Raw genomic sequence first — 16,224 nt, 5'->3', positions numbered from 1 at the left:
GGATTAAGGCTTTCAAATGAGTGTCTCTCTCTCTCTCTCTCTCTCTCTCTCTCTCTCTCTCTCTTGCGTCAGGGATTACCTATGGATGCTTGGTAACACTCCATCCCTTCCCACAATGGGTATGGCATGTCAATGTACATCATACCTTTGGGCAGATCACTCCATATGCTAACAATTTTCGAAAGAGTCTCTTCAGATTTATTATTTTTCATCCCATTCTTTTCCTTAACACATGGAGTAATGGATGTAGTCTTAGTGACCGTCTCCCGCAACTACACTCCTGGCTACACCCATGCCTGTGAAGAATGTATACCTAGTGCCCCCCCCACTACACTCCTGGCTACACCCATGCCTGTGAAGAATGTATACCTAGTGACCCCCCCCACTACACTCCTGGCTACACCCATGCCTGTGAAGAATGTATACCTAGTGCCCCCCCCCACTACACTCCTGGCTACACCCATGCCTGTGAAGAATGTATACCTAGTGCCCCCCCCCACTACACTCCTGGCTACACCCATGCCTGTGAAGAATGTATACCTAGTGCCCCCCCCCACTACACTCCTGGCTACACCCATGCCTGTGAAGAATGTATACCTAGTGCCCCCCCCACTACACTCCTGGCTACACCCATGCCTGTGAAGAATGTATACCTAGTGCCCCCCCCCCACTACACTCCTGGCTACACCCTTGCTCACTCTTACCATCAAGGCGGTCGATCTCGTTGATGGTGATGTTGCAGAAGTCACACGTATCAGCCATGGGGCCAGACTCAAATGCCAGGCACTGCACGCAATCCCGAAACACCAGACAGCGACCAGTGCCACAGTTCTGAAGGATGGGAAGAAGGCGTTGAGAGAGAGAGAGAGAGAGAGAGAGTGACAAGCATTACTGACGTTACTATAGGCTAATAGACAGATGTAAGGATTCGCATAGCCTACAAATCCCCCTCACGGTGGCTGTAGGATATGATGAGAAAGAGAGTATGAGAGGCAGGGAGAAGGAAGGCCAAGATAAGGTGAAGGGTATGGGGAAGGGAGGGTAAGATAAGGTGAAGGGTATGGGGAAGGGAGGGTAAGATAAGGTGATGGGTATGGGGAAGGGAGGGTAAGATAAGGTGATGGGTATGGGGAAGGGAGGGTAAGATAAGGTGAAGGGTATGGGGAAGGGAGGGTAAGATAAGATGAAGGGTATGGGGAAGGAAGGGTAAGGTAAGGTGCAAAATGGACTATAATGAGGGATGGAGGTGATGTGAGGGAGACAGTGGGAGATGCAGATGGTACAGTCAGGGACAAAGGTTCACGCAATATCTGTCCCCTTCTATTTCACACACTCCTCTAATTTCTCGAGGTTGTAAGAGGCTTGGTGTGTTTGCCTGCCCACTGATGCCCATTGATGACTCTCCATGCTATGTCGAATCGGTGGGGAAAGTGACGTAAATGTCCCAAGAATCCGCAGTGGAATGGCAGGTGAAGTTTTGAGAATGACCGAATATGAAGGAAATGTGGAGGAAAGGGTAGTGGGGGTGGGAATGAAGTGAGTATAAGTAGGGCTCTTGGGGGGTGAGGGTATGAATGGAGGGAAGAAAGTGTAGTGGGTGTAGGTGTTGTTTTGTGAGAGGATGTTGCTGTGTTTGTGGGTGTGGCTGTGGTTGTTGGTGTTGCTGTGTTTGTTGGAGTGGATGTCGGTGTTAGTGTTGGTGTCGATGTTGGTGTGGGTGCTGGTATGACTATGGGAACTGATGTGGGTGTGGAGGGTTGATGTGAGTGTGGGTGTTGGTGTGAGTGTGAGAGTTGATGTAAGTGTAGGTGCAGGTATGGGTGTGAGTGATGGTGTATGTGTGAGGAGTTGGTGAAGGTACGGCTGCTACCTTGTGTGTTCGAAGGTCTCTGGTAAAACAGAAAGAATATTTAGCACGATTCTTCACACACACACACACACACACACACACACACACATATATATATATATATATATATATATATATATATATATATATATATATATATATATTGTTACATAGCCTATGATTTCATCATCCTTTGTGTAATTCTAACGTACAGTATGCTGCATGTTTGATCACGAGCGTGTTCTACCTCACTCCCCCCTTCTACCCTTATAGTAGAGTAAGTCGTTCTTTCTGTTGTTCAGAGCAGGAGTGTCAACTCTTTGTCCCCTATGGCTTCATTTGCGCGTCCTTCTTACAAGTTGTATCAAGCTCTGCCGGCCCCTATATAATGAGCTCAGTCTCTACATTAATTGCCACTTAGATCTACTCCTCATTTTGCTCACATCTCTGTCCTCCCCTGTACAGTTGTTATTATTTTTGTGAGTGCTCAGGAAGTCTCCAACCATCTGGCAGCTGTGTAATTTGAGTATAAGTGTTATTACATTTTTTCTTGTATTGTGTAGCATAAGGTGTTAATTCGTAGGCCTAGTGAGGTTTTTGTGATTCATGTGTTTTAAGTGTCAGCCATTATTGATAATATTTTGTATCTGTAATAATATATCTTGCATTCACTGAGCATTATCCGGTTTTCTCATTTTATCAGGGCTGACTTAGATAAATTTCCTCTTGCTAATTTCGTGTTAATAGAGGCTATTGCAGTTAACCATATATTTAACCTGTTTTTTGCCATTACATTATCCTTATGAGTCCTGAATGTTTAGTTGTTAGTTTGAGCATTAAACTTTAACTTATAATTTTACCTAACTCTTTTGGTTTGAACCTGGAACGTTGCGGGACAGTTTTCTCTGTTCCGTAACAATATATATATATATATATATATATATATATATATATATATATATATATATATATATATATATATATATATATATATATATTCCATGTAAGATCTGCTGGGGATCTCGGGCATCGTAGCTTCCAAAGAAGTAGTAAATATATGGAAAATACTCTGCAAAACATATTGAAATACGTATTTTCAGCCACATCAGGCCATCGTCAGGAACTTAATTTGTCCTATATTCTCAGGATGACTAGCTGTATATAATATAAACAAGAATTTTTTAAAATATAGTAAGTAATCTAAACCCCAGCAAAAATAAAAGCAACTTTCCTGCCAGTTACAAGGCTCAAAGAGAAATATCAAGACCCGGTCAGAATAAACCCAAGTAACTTACCCAAACAATGATAATGAACCAAGAAAACCAAATCAACCCATATATTCGAACAAAGGTTCATTTATGTAGTATTAGCTACAACAATCTTAGGTTTATACTTTTCTGTTCAAATTTTTTCTAATAATAATGCATCATATGAATTGTTGGATTTTGTTAACCCTTGGAAGTCGTTACTGTATATGAAAAAGGTGGTCATGAGTTAATGAGTGCTCTCTAATAGCTGAAAATGCCATCTGATGCAGGTACCGTCCTGTTCTGTAGCTCCTAACCATATGTTCAAATATTCTTTTTTTGAATGAAAGACTTGTACATCCAATATACCCAGCCTGACAACTAGGACATGTAAATTTGTAAACAGCATCTGAACACAGAAGAGGAGGCACTCTTACCTTTGTGACTGACAAAGTTCTTTGTCTTAAGGTCAATAGTAAATATGAGCCTAAATTTACAGATGGAAAGCCTTTTTTTAATTCCTTGAGTACTAAATTACGAAAATTACAGCTAGTTTTACCATAGAAGCATTTTAATATATTTAACCAACTTTGTACCTAAAAAAAAAAAAAAAAAAAACACTTTCTGAGAGGATCCACAAGCCTTACTGGGACGAAAGGAGAGGGTGAAGAAATAAGGTCATGGTTGGAAGCGCTTAAAGGAAAAAAAAAAAAAAAGTAACGACACAAAAGCCAGAAGGATTAGGTGTAAGAAAGAGGCCCAGTACCGTTGAACTCTCTCGAAGACGGTCAGAGGTTCGAGTAAGGTCCTGTGCAGCAGCTGTAGGTCATTAAGGACAGAAAAGATGTAGCCTTATTCGCCATGTGGATCAGCGAAAGGAAAAAAAAACCAAAGTTGGTGGTGAATCTTTATATCAACAGGAATGGATATTTCTAAGAAAAGAGAAATGGAGAGAATGTGTTCCATTTTAGTCACGGGACAGTCAAAGAAGTTCGGATGGATAGTAAAGACAGAGGAGAGTTTAAGTGGAGGTAAGTAGGTAATGTAAGTAGAACAGTATTGAAGTATATAGGCTGAAGGTAAGTAGGTGGAACAGTGCCAGGTTAGGTAGGTAGAACATGTGGAAGTCAGTAGGTCGATAGGTAGGACAATGCGGAGATATGTATGCAACGTGGTAAGTCTGGGAACGGCATATGTTGATGCATTTACAGCCATCTACAAAAGCTGTGTCACTGATCCCGGTCCGCCGCAGAGTCTTCAGAGCAAGGCAGTCATTTTGAAAGAGAAGAGAAAAACTTCCCAGTAGTAAGAGTTTAAGCAGGACTTTACGTTAGTGAGGGTCCGAGGGTAAAGAACGTTAACCCATCTCAATACGACTGTCATTTTCCCACTATCGTAAGTTTGTGTTATACGCAGGAGAGACGACTTGTAGTGAAGGCGTCAGTGAAGGATATATGTAATCCCTCCGGATGGAACAGTATCTCCTAAGCTGGATAAAATCGCTTAGAGATTGCAAGAACCAAATAATATGTAGCCTACACACGACCAAAAAAGTATCAGTGCACATTTGGCCAGAAAAAATTTGACTCCAAGGACGAAGGACTCTCGAAATGTTTAATGATTGTCCCCCACTTTGTCAAACATGCTTACATAAGTATCACTGGATAGGTTTCGTTTGTCAGTTTAGTCTTGATATTGTTACTGAATGCATATTCTGATGATAATCAATTAATTCTCCAGGGACTACACAAGCTATATTGAGCATTTCAGATATCATTGTACCCCTCCTGCGCGATGCTTTCTTGATCGTATGTACATCGTTAGATGCAAGGGGTTCATTGTTAAGAGGCGAGGTGTGGCCCAGAATCTACGACACAACTATTGTGGCTGACTGTGCATTAAGTAACCCATAAAGAACAAGTAAGCAATTAAACAATCAAGTGGTATGTAATACAAAGCACTTAAGCAAGGATTGTATGCGTAACACCTTGAATCCGATATCGTACAGGCATATTCCCGCAGCCACCACTCAGTCGTTATCTCTGCTACATAAGCTATTGATGAAGCCCATCCATAACCCCTCTAGTTCTGGTAATCTCTTGTAAGCTGACTGAATAACAACGCTTGGTGACAGAAAGGACATAACGTTCAAAAAATGTCACCAGAAAGAAGAGGTTAAACCTTAAATCGCATATTGAAATGCAAGCATCATACCCAATAACCACAGGCGTTCCACACATGAGACTTCATTCCACTGAGAGATTTAATCCTTTCAGTCCGATGACATCTTCATTTCAAGAGAGAGCCCAAATAGTGAAGAGTTTAATGAAGTTGTGTGTAACCCCCACATTTCGAAAACATATCTGTCCTACGGTGAAAAAAGAAAAAAAAAATCATACGGGAAGAGAAAAATATGCCATGGGATTGAAAATGCTAAGGTTCCTCTTGACCTACGAGGGAAGTGAAGATCTCAGCACCATCCCTCCTCTCATCTTAACGGAAGATGAACAGAAGAAGAAAAAGACAATTTAAAGAAATAATGCATAAATCACACTGCGGATGTCCTCCTTTTGTAAAGAATCTGTAACAGCTGGACTTGAACCGCTGTGGCCTACAGTTGGTTGGAGGGGAGCCAATCTGGAGGAGGGAATTCCAAAGAGAGGCCTGCATTAAGGAACCTTGTGCAGTCCATTAGGATGAAACTTCTTTAGCAATACTCTTTTTACCTTAACTTGGCCTGAATGGTTAATCAACATACGATGCTAGTCACAAAAATGTGCTATGAAGAGAATGCCGAACCGCAGCATTGTCTTTTCTTCCACTGAGCTACTGTATGTGAAATATGCTGCAAATGTCGAAAGCCAAAGTCAAATCAAAGTGAAATACAACTCTTCTCTTTGTGCCTAAATTTAATTCATATTTTTGTCCTTTTGTGACTTATTATGCAAACCTGATGGCAACATAAGTAAATTCTACGGATCTATAGTTTTTTCCATGCTACTTCTTTGTAAACAGCATCACATTCAAGTATTAATATCCTGTGAACGCGTCCACGAAGTGGAACGCTGAATCGTGCCCGAAGGCCAAAGGGTAAACTGCAGACCTTTGATCATATTATAGTGCTTTCCTTTTGGCTTTCACGCGCGGTTCAGTGTTCCACCCCGTGGAAGTCTTCACCTGATCAACAAAAAATGATGGTAGATAGTAACAACGGCCAATATTAAAAATTTCAAAAAAAAAAAAAAAAAAAGGTGATGGCAGCAAGTAACAATTATGTTTGAAATTACAACAAAAATTATGGTACCAAGTAACATTCAAAGCAGTTAAGAAATTTCCACAGAAAATGATAGTATCAAATCCATTTCTTCCACAAATACTGACGGTACCATGCAGCATCCAAATCAATGTAATCTCTAAAAGAAGCATGCAAGTACGTGAAAAATTATTGGGCGTTGCAGTGCTGGGTATGAATTTTGGATGATGCAGTTGGTTTGGAAAGGTATAGCTTGTTTGGGTGAAAAAAAAAAAAAAAAATCGCGGGCTGAATGCTAGTCGCCCGCCAAAATATGTTGTTGGATAAGGTAAGTTACCTACAAACCAAATTTGAAGAATATTCGAAAAAAAAAAAAAAACGGAATTCACCGTGTTTTGCAAAAAGCGACAAAAATTGATGATACAATGATATTGCACCTATTTGCAAGATACAGTACACCAAGTGAATCACGTGACTGTAGTAAGTGAATCGTTACTAATGTTTATAATTGACCATTCAAGACAGAGATGGCAGTTTTAAGCCCAGTTAATGTGAAAAGAGTACAAGTGAATGTCGTAATTTTAAGTCAAGTTAACATGAAGACAGTATAACCTAAAGGGATCAAATTAAGCCAAGTTAATGTGAAGCGAATATAACCTAGAGGGATTATTTTAAGCTAAGTAACCTAGAGAGGTAATTTTAAGCCATGTTAATATGAAGAGAGTACAGGCCTAACATACAGGGGTAATCACTTACCGAACAGTCCTCGCAGTATTTGCCGCTGTAGGTCACACCCTGGACCGGTTGGCAGCGACACTTGCCACATTCGCAGGTCCCGTGGCCAGAGCACTCCTTCATTGATTCTGTAAGTACCACGTATATAAAGTAGGACAGAGGAGCAGGCCTAGTAGAAGTGGTGTAAATATAACAAGTAAAGATGGACATAATCAGGACATGAATAGGTAAAAATTGTATACAGAAAATCCATATAGGACATGCAAAAAGATGCAAGTAGGACCTAAGCAAATCTGGTAAAACGAGTGTTAGTAGATATGTGAAAATTATGTAGGTCTAGTAAGAGGAGGTAAGCAGGATAACCATAGAGGGTGAAGTGGTTCTCATAAAAGGGATGCACAAAGCACTGTAAAAGGGTGTAATTCCTTAACCCCTTAACCACGGGGCGTCACTTTCGTGACACTTGGGAGCAACGGATCATACCGCGGGGCGTCGCTTTTGTGATTCTGTGTTATTTTGAATTCACCCGGGCTTCCAAGTGGGGGCTTGTATCATCTATCAGTACTGCCAATGTCCAACACTAGTCAGCACTCCTAATCTCATCTGTACTCCCATCCATTGTTGACAATTTAGCCATTTCTCCCCGTTCTTGACTCCCCTCCCTACCACCCCTCCATTACCCTATCCTCTCGCCTGCCTGGCCATGCTACGCTAAGTAAATCTTCCCTGGAATTTTTCACTGATTTCATCCATTGAAATAAGCCCTATGTCCTATTCTTATACCAAATAATATATATAAGAAAGAAATAAGGTAAGTGAGAGTGCCATACACCTGGAATTGGCTAATTATCACCTGACAACACCTCACGTGCACTCGTTCGCTAATTTTCGCTGTTTTTTCCCCCTTGAAATATGCCGTATAATCTATTTTCGTAATAAATATACATGTAAGGAGGGAAGGGAGAAGCCTAAGTGATATTTACATTCACCTGGAACTACCTAATTTATATTGTATTGTCTAGATTTCCTGCCAATCATATCAGTGCTAGACAAAGCTGTTTCAAGATCTAACATTGGTAGCTCTGAATATATATCTCCTAAGTAGGCCTCTAATCTATTTTCGTAATAAATATACATGTAAGGAGGGAAGGGAGAAGCCTAAGTGATATTTACATTCACCTGGAACTACCAAATTTATAATGTATTGTCTAGATTTCCTGCCAATCATATCAGTGCTAGACTTAGCTGTTTCAAGAAGTAATATTGGTAACTCTGAATAACCCCTAAAGCAGGCCTCCACGCTGGCCCTCCGTTATCAGTTTACTCTCATCTTCCGAAGCGAGGGTACGTATGTTTCTTCTTGCTGACTTCAAGGCCTTTTTTCACCCCCATGCAAATGGCCTTGTGACCTTTACCCCCTACTAAACCTCGTGTGGAAAGAGGTAAAGGGCTGACAATTGATAAAAGAGTGACTACGATCTTTCTATTCAGTAAAACAGTGCAAGTGGAATTGTAAATAATGTGTAAATAATGTGTAAACAGCAAGTGAAAGTAATGAATGTAAATATACGTGAACAATGGAAAATAGTTTTATAAGTTATTTCAAGTGACAGTGCACAATACAGTGTAAATAAAATAGAAATGTAAATAACGTAAATAAAATAGAGAACGTAAATAGAAATGTAAATGAGTAGTATTATAAGAATACGAGTATATACCCTAGGAGTAATGAAAGTGAAAGTTTCACTCTAGCATGTCTGAATGCTATGAGTTATGAGAGTGAAGATGAAAGTGACATTCACTCTCAATGCCAGTATACAGGACGAGAAAGTGAATGCTATGTATTTTACTGAAAGAAATTGAATCCCTACAGTGACAATAAACTAATACTACTGAAGGAAACTTATGGATAAAGACTGTAGATATATATAAGTGTTATATAGTAATAGAAATATAAAGTGTGAGGGGTTTTATCAATAATAAATGACAGACTACCAAGAGCGAACTAGTGCCAGTGCGACGATCAGACGCGCTCGTAATTTCCATTGCTTTCACAGTGTTTTTTTTTTTTTTTAGTATGGATCCCAAACTACTTGAAAATTGTAGAATAGTGTTTATAGTGTTTGTATCTGGCTGTGGTAATCATATTACGGGTTGTCGGGAAGTGTAAAGTGGAGACTTCGTTACCCTACTTCAGAGGTCTCCACAAGTCCTACGGTAACCGACGAAGGCTCAACAATCATTCCAGGAGAAAGCTGAAGGTATGTGCCATAAGCATATGTAATTTTATTATTCTAGGACTAATAACTGATTTTTGGCAAATATTTTTTGAGAGTCTGTCGGAGCCCAAATAACCCGCGGCACACGCAAGTCATTGGTAAACAAGCCCGCGGTGTAGGGGTTAAAAAAGAAAAAAAAAAAAAAGAAAAATGTAACTGGACTACTAAAAATGGAGAAGGGTGGATTAGTTCAAGGGGTGTAAGTAGATTTAGTAAAAGGGGTGTAAGTAGAAAGTAAATAAGCTTGGTAAAATGGTGTAAATAAGATGTTAGTACGCCCCATAAAGAGTACAGGTAAGGATGTGAACTACGATGCAAACCAGAAGTACGGACAAAGCAGGGCGTAAACAAGCTGAAGTCAAGAGTCATATTTTGTATGGCCCGTAAGTTCTGATAACACCCCTTACACTGGATTACCTTTTTGCATATTATTGCTATATACTACGCCGATATTATAGATATATGCAACATACAAGGGGATATTCAGGTGTCATACGTGAAATGAATCGCTTTGATACAAGTGCTACGAAGTCTCCTGTGACAACGAAAACATTGTCCAAAAACCTCTCAGCAAGATGTACTGTCGGCATCAAAAGTCTTGTCATCTCTCCTGCTTCTCTCTCTCCATGTACTTTGGAAATCAGTGTGGCGAATCCCCAGCAACTGACACTGATGCCTTCAATCACCTCAGAAAATTGTCATAAGCGTTGTTTGCCTGCAGAACCTTAAGCTAACGTTCTAAGTCAGTGGTGAGAAGGGCAGGAGAGGCGACAGGATTTTTTATGTCGGCTTTACAGTTGGGGACAAAATTTCGCCTGATAACGCGCCATTTCTACTTCGCATTTTCTTTGGTTGGGTATTGTGGTTAAGGTGAGAGGCTAAGTATGTTGACCTCTCAAGACATGACTCTCTTTGATATAATGCGTCAGGAAGAAATGTAAAGGACAAGCATTAAATGTTGAGTAGATCAGTTGCAATGATACAGTAGGTGAACTTTTGTTCATGACTGTACTTACAATGACACAGTTTTGTAACAGGGCTGCTTGACCTCTGAACGTAAGCTGTGCCCTGACTTCGCTGGTATTGTCTGAGATGGCTATTTTATTCATACGAGTTTGTCCAGCTAAGATAAACCCAAGTAACCAGAGCCTTAAACACTATCTCCACAAACCTTTTTACTGTTGTTGGTGCATATAGACATTATGTTGGATAACACCAGACAGCTGTGCTTAGCCGAGGGAAATCGTATCAGTCTAAGGGTTATGGAAGTGACTCGCAGGAGCTCCAAAGGCTTGTATTTTTACTGCATACAATCCAACTGAGGTACAGTATTGCAGGCAGCCTTGCTTTCACTCATGCCACCAGCTTGGGTAGTAACGAGAGCATTTCTTCATCTTACACGTCAGAGTGTATTGGTAGCAGCAAGGCCTTAACGTGCACTAATGGAACTACAGTCGCTTTGTTTTCACCTGACGGAACAGGGCTACTCTCACAGCTTGAACACTAAGTCGTGGTTGCATGATGTTAAATCAGCCTTAGTTATGAGGCAGGCATTAGTCTCTTTGGTTACTAATCATATCAGTCCTTCAGTCTGACTACACTTGACCATCAAATTACCAAGCTGACAGAGAATGGCGATCTTTGTCAGGAAGAAAAGGGAGGGGGCGGGGGGGGGGGGGATCTGGTTATAACACAAAGTACAGACATTCCAATGTTATACCCTCTTAATGCACTTGCATTCCAACCTGTAATAGGAAACATTTGTATCCAGTGATTTTTTATTCTGCCACCAAACTATTTCATTCAACTGAGCTCTCTCTGGATGCGAAATGGTTAATAAAGACTGTCTCTGACCACACTTGGCAATGTCACTCCTAACCTACATACAGTCGTCTGAGGGAAACAACAACAAAAAGGTAATCGGACTGAAGGGTTTACAATTACTAGGTCAGCACTATCAGCACGATTCTCGTTGCCATGGAAATATAAACACCTTCATGCTCACTGACGTAGGTGATTTCGTACTTCCCTTCCGTGGCGATTTGTTTTCCACCTTCCACTTTGAACCCGGAATACGGCCCCATTACCCTCAGCACCTTGCCTCTGGAGACTCCTTAACACTTTTGCGTTAGCGATTTATTCTGCACATGACACCTCAAAGTTTCCCTTCGTTTGTTGCTGCTGAAATCTACTGAAAAGATAAAAGTTGGGTACAAGAAAATGCTCTGGTGAAATATGCAAAATAATCGCTGAGGAAGACGTGCTACGAAACTTCCCATAGTGGCCAGACTAAACAAGGAAGAGGAAATAATCAAACCGTCGTGCAGTGTATGATATAAAGCATAAGTTAAACTGGATCTGTGAATGTAAATACAAAGGTAGGTTGGGTGTAAGTAGGACTGGTGAGCAGGGTGTAAGTAGGACTGCTAAGCAAGATGTAAACAGACTGTTCAGTAGGGTGCAAGTAGACTGGTAAGTGGGGTGTAGGTAGGACTGGTAAGTGGTATGTAAGAAGGATCAGTAAGTAGGGTGTAAGTGGTAATGGTAAGTAGGGTGTAAGTATGGTTGGTAATTAGGAGACAGCAAGGCTAAAGTAGAAACATCCGTCCCTGCGTTCCACTTGCCGAGAAGTCACGGTATCGGGAGTGAGATCAATGCTGCAGAGTGGCATGGAGGCTGCAATAATAGGCGAGGGTGGAGCGTCAGGGAAGCGAGGGGATCAAAGGAAGTTTAGGACAACAGCCAGAGTAAAACAGCAAATACGTCATCCAGGTTAGACACTTCACTCTGCTGACTTCTTTTTTTTTATACTAATCAAGCTACCACAACAAAACACAAAAATAATAAGCTGGTAGGCGACGATGACGAGCTCTAAGCGAACCAAGCTTTATCAGCGACCGGAAGTGACTTTTGACACTAAAAGTCATTACCATATGGAGGTACTCCAGTGGAACGTTCCACCCAAGAATCATGGCCCTGGCTTAATAATCTTTGGAGCCTTGGCACTTCGTGCGAGCAAGGTCGTAATTTTAGTGCACCCCTGACCTAGCTGATATAGGTCATGCATGAACGAAGCACACTAGTAGTACTCATTGCCGTCTATAAGCATGCAAAGTTTACTTCGATTCCATCCATCCACTTTGGTGGCAGAGAACTTGAAATTCACAGAATGGCCCACCGGAGCTACAACTTCTAGGTGGCACTGCCAGTGACTGGAATTGAGTTTCGACACTAAAAGTTATTTTTGTATGGAGGTATTCCAGTGCAACACTCAACCCAAGAATCATGGCCCTGGCTTAATAATCTTTGGAGCCTTAGCAGTTCGCGTGAGCATAGTCGTGATTTTACTATTTTCACCATTATCACATTTGATGACCTTTGACCCTACCCTGGCCAATGTAGTACATAGGTGTTCAATAGAAAATTGTAGTAATAGTTAATGTCTCTAAGCTAACACATTTTCATTCGGTTCCATCGAGCAACTGGGGAACTGGGGGGGGGGGCATTTTTGAAAACCGCTACTGGTTGCTAGGGACGCTGAGACCAATCTTTGCAGGGTTGCCACTCGAAAACTAGATGCAAGAGGGGAAAAATGGATGGCACACTTCCGATAGGGAATGACCTCAAGATTACGCCTAAAGAAGTCAGAGCTTTCTACGCCCATTAGTAATGCTTCTACAGCACAAAACGTGAAAAGTACGAAAGAAGCGAGTTTTCGGCTGTTGCTATGCAGTGAGTAGTTGCCTAGCAACCAAAACATTCCGGACACAACTAGGTCATAGACTGGTCATTATGCCCAAGTTCGGCCGGAATCGGTTAATTCAGCAGGGTAGAAGTACCTGCCACAATTAAACAACAAGAAAGAATACAAGAAAGAAAGAAAATGCGGCTAACAATACGGGCAGCGTGGACATGGTAAATAATAATATTTAGCTCAGAACAGATGCCTACTTATGAAGGGATAAGTGAAGTTTCTACCTAATCCCTTCAGTTCATTAAGCCTACCCTAAGCTGAGTAACATTGAAACTGCGAAAAAAGAAAAGAAAAATGAGCAATGCATCATCGGACTGAAGGGATTTAACCAGTGGGTTACAATGCCAGTGTTGGATATGGGGGACGGGGCACAGAGCTACGAGATTCGTCCCATCCTTTAAAAAAATTCATCACAAAATAATTCTACTAATAAAAATAATAAAATCACTAATGATGATGATAAAAGTCTATCTATCTATCTACTGCCAGATGCCTTAATCCCGTAAGGGATGGCCACAAACAAATCGCCTCCATGTCACCCTGTCCCCCACCATTTCCCTGCCCAGCTCCCACCTCACACCCTCCTCTCTCATATACCTCTCCACTCCATCCCTCCATCTCATCCTTGGCCTCCCCCTCCCTTTCCCCCCCCTCCACCTCACTCGCATACACTTTCCTCGTCAGTCTCTCACTCTCCATCCTCTCCACATGGCCAAACCACCTCAATGTGTTTCTCACCCACATCCACACCACAATGCTCCTTCACTTCCTCATTTGTCAGTCTGTCTCTCCATGCGACTCCACATGCTCCTTTCAAATAACTCATTTCCACTGCTCTCACTCTTGATTTGTGTCCCTCCAACAAGGTCCAAGCAATAGTAATAGTAGTAGCAGTAGTAATAATAATTATAATAATAATAATAATAACAATAGTGTGAAGGATGCAGGTGGTAGACTATTAACCCATGGGGATGAAGTAAGGACCAGATGGAAAGAATATTTTGAAGGCCGGATGAAGGGAATGGAGACAGCAAAGCCACTGTAAACTTCATTGGGTTGGGGTGTGTACAAAGAATTAATGCAGTGCCAGGAAACGTGACACTCGCATAGGTGAAACGCTGCGAAGCGGCTGAAAAATGGGAATGCAGCTGGGGTTGATGAGGTGTATGTAGAGATGATTAAGTGTAGTGGAAAGAGCGGAATGAAGTGCTTGTTGGAGATAAGTAAGAAGGCATGGATGAGTGAAACTGTGCCAGCAAAGTGGAAAAAGGCTATGATTGTGCCCCTGTACAAAAATAAAGGTGAGCGAAGTGAGTGCAACAATTTTCGTGCCATAAGTTTATTGAGTGTGGTAGGGAAGGTATATGGAAGAATTATTATAGAAAAAAGTAAGAGAGATATCAGAAAACCTAGTGAGTGATGAACTGGGTGGCTTTAGGAATGGCAGAGGATGTGTGGATCAAATATTTGCGAGTAGGACCACAAGGTGTTTATGGCATTCATGGATCTGGAAAAAGCATATGACAAAGTCGACAGAGAAGGATTGTGGAAGGTTTTGCGCATGTACGGTGTACGAGTAGATGGTAAGCTGCCAGGTGCCGTCAAGAGCTTTTATGACGGTAGTGAAGCATGTGTAAGGGTTAATGGGTATCTAAGTGAATGGTTCACGATCGGAGTGGGCGTGCGACAAGGTTATGTGATGACCCCATGGTTGTTTAATATGTATATGGATGGGGTGATGAGAGAAGTAAAAACACGAGTGATGGAGAGGGGGATGGCACTGGTAATGAATGGTGATGGATGGAATATCTCTAATTTGTTGTATGCTGATACTGCAGTACTACTTGCAAATACCAGACAAGAACTTGGTAGACTAGTGTAGAGTTTTACTGATGTCGTGCCTTGAGAGTAAATGTAGAAAAAAGTAAAGTGATGGTTACTGAGAGAGAAGGTGACTCCCAGTGCGATGTTACAGTGAATGGAGAGACTGGAATTGGTAAGAGAGTTCAAATACCTAGGTACAGTGACAGAAAAAAAGAGAAAAATGTGCAAAAGAAGTGAAACGTAGAGTGACACAAAGAAGGAAAGTAGCAGGTGCAATGAAGGCCTTGATAAGAAACAGAGGCTTGAGTGTTGCAGCTGCACGAGGCTTGCGTGAAGGAGTGTTAGTGCCAACATTAACATATGGATGTGAGACTATGGTGTGGCATGAAAATGAAGTCAAGAGTGACAGCAGTGGAGATGGGACTGCTGAGGAATGTATGTGGAGTACAGAGAGTGGATAGGATACGAAATTGTGTGATTCGTGAAATATGTGGAGTGAGGAAGTCTGTGGACACCAGAATCGAAGAGAGTGTACTGAGATGGTATGGTCATGTGGAGAGAATGGATAACAATAGAGTGGTGAAAAGGGTATATCTGAGTGAATTTGAAGGAGGGAGGAGGCGAGGTTGGCCAAGGAAAAGGTGGAGGGATATGGTGGATGAGTGTGAGAGGAAGGGAGGTTTGGAAGTCGGTTAGGCTAGAGAACTGACAAGAGATCGAGCTGGCTGGATGAATATTGTGAGGAGAAGCACATCATCAGGGATTTGGCACCCCTTTTTAACGTGACAGCTCCAGACTGACTCTGTCGGATACGTGTATGTGATGAATGCTTTTGGCGTATCAGACAGAGCCAGGATTCTGGGGGCTTGAATGGTAAGTGAAAGGAAGCGTGGCCCATTGGATGTGGCAAATTTGGGCTGTCTGGACATTGCTACTCTTCACCCCGCCCGTATGATGATGATGATGATGATAATATGATAATAATTACATGCATTTATTAATAACAGTAGTAGTAGTAGTAGTAGTAGTAATATAATAATAATAATAATAATAATAATAATAGTATGTATGTAGGTGCTCACACCCAGGTAAGAGTGAATGGAGAATTGAGTGACGAGTTTTCCGTGAATGATGGTGTGCATCAGGGGTCAGTCTTGAGTCCCATGTTGTTTATCATGGGACTTGAAGCCCTTTCACGTGACTTTAGAAACGGACTCCCGAGGGAGTTGTTGTATGCTGATGTTTTGGTGTTGACTGCAGTGAATGAAAGGGAGGCGGAAGAA

General features: G+C 41.5%; 1 protein-coding gene across 2 annotated transcripts in view; it reads right to left on the bottom strand.

Moving 5' to 3' along the window:
- The window catches only part of LOC145415692 (integrin beta pat-3-like), a 111,067-nt gene that overhangs the window by 3,314 nt on the left and 91,529 nt on the right, over nt 1–16,224 (bottom strand). For both annotated transcript variants that reach the window (XM_080284907.1, XM_080284908.1), the window contains exons 13-14: nt 7,106–7,212; nt 705–831 (exon numbers count right to left, since the gene is read on the bottom strand). In XM_080284907.1, coding sequence (XP_080141033.1) covers nt 705–831; nt 7,106–7,212 — 234 coding nt within the window. The remainder of the gene's footprint in view (nt 1–704; nt 832–7,105; nt 7,213–16,224) is intronic.

This window comes from Coenobita brevimanus, chromosome 103 (assembly GCF_032717465.1).
Source record: "Coenobita brevimanus isolate Jiangsu-jjx chromosome 103, ASM3271746v2, whole genome shotgun sequence".
NCBI classification, from domain to species: Eukaryota; Metazoa; Arthropoda; class Malacostraca; order Decapoda; family Coenobitidae; genus Coenobita; species Coenobita brevimanus.
The sequence above is the reverse complement of the archived record's forward strand: the minus strand, read 5'-3'. Positions and strand labels throughout refer to the sequence as shown.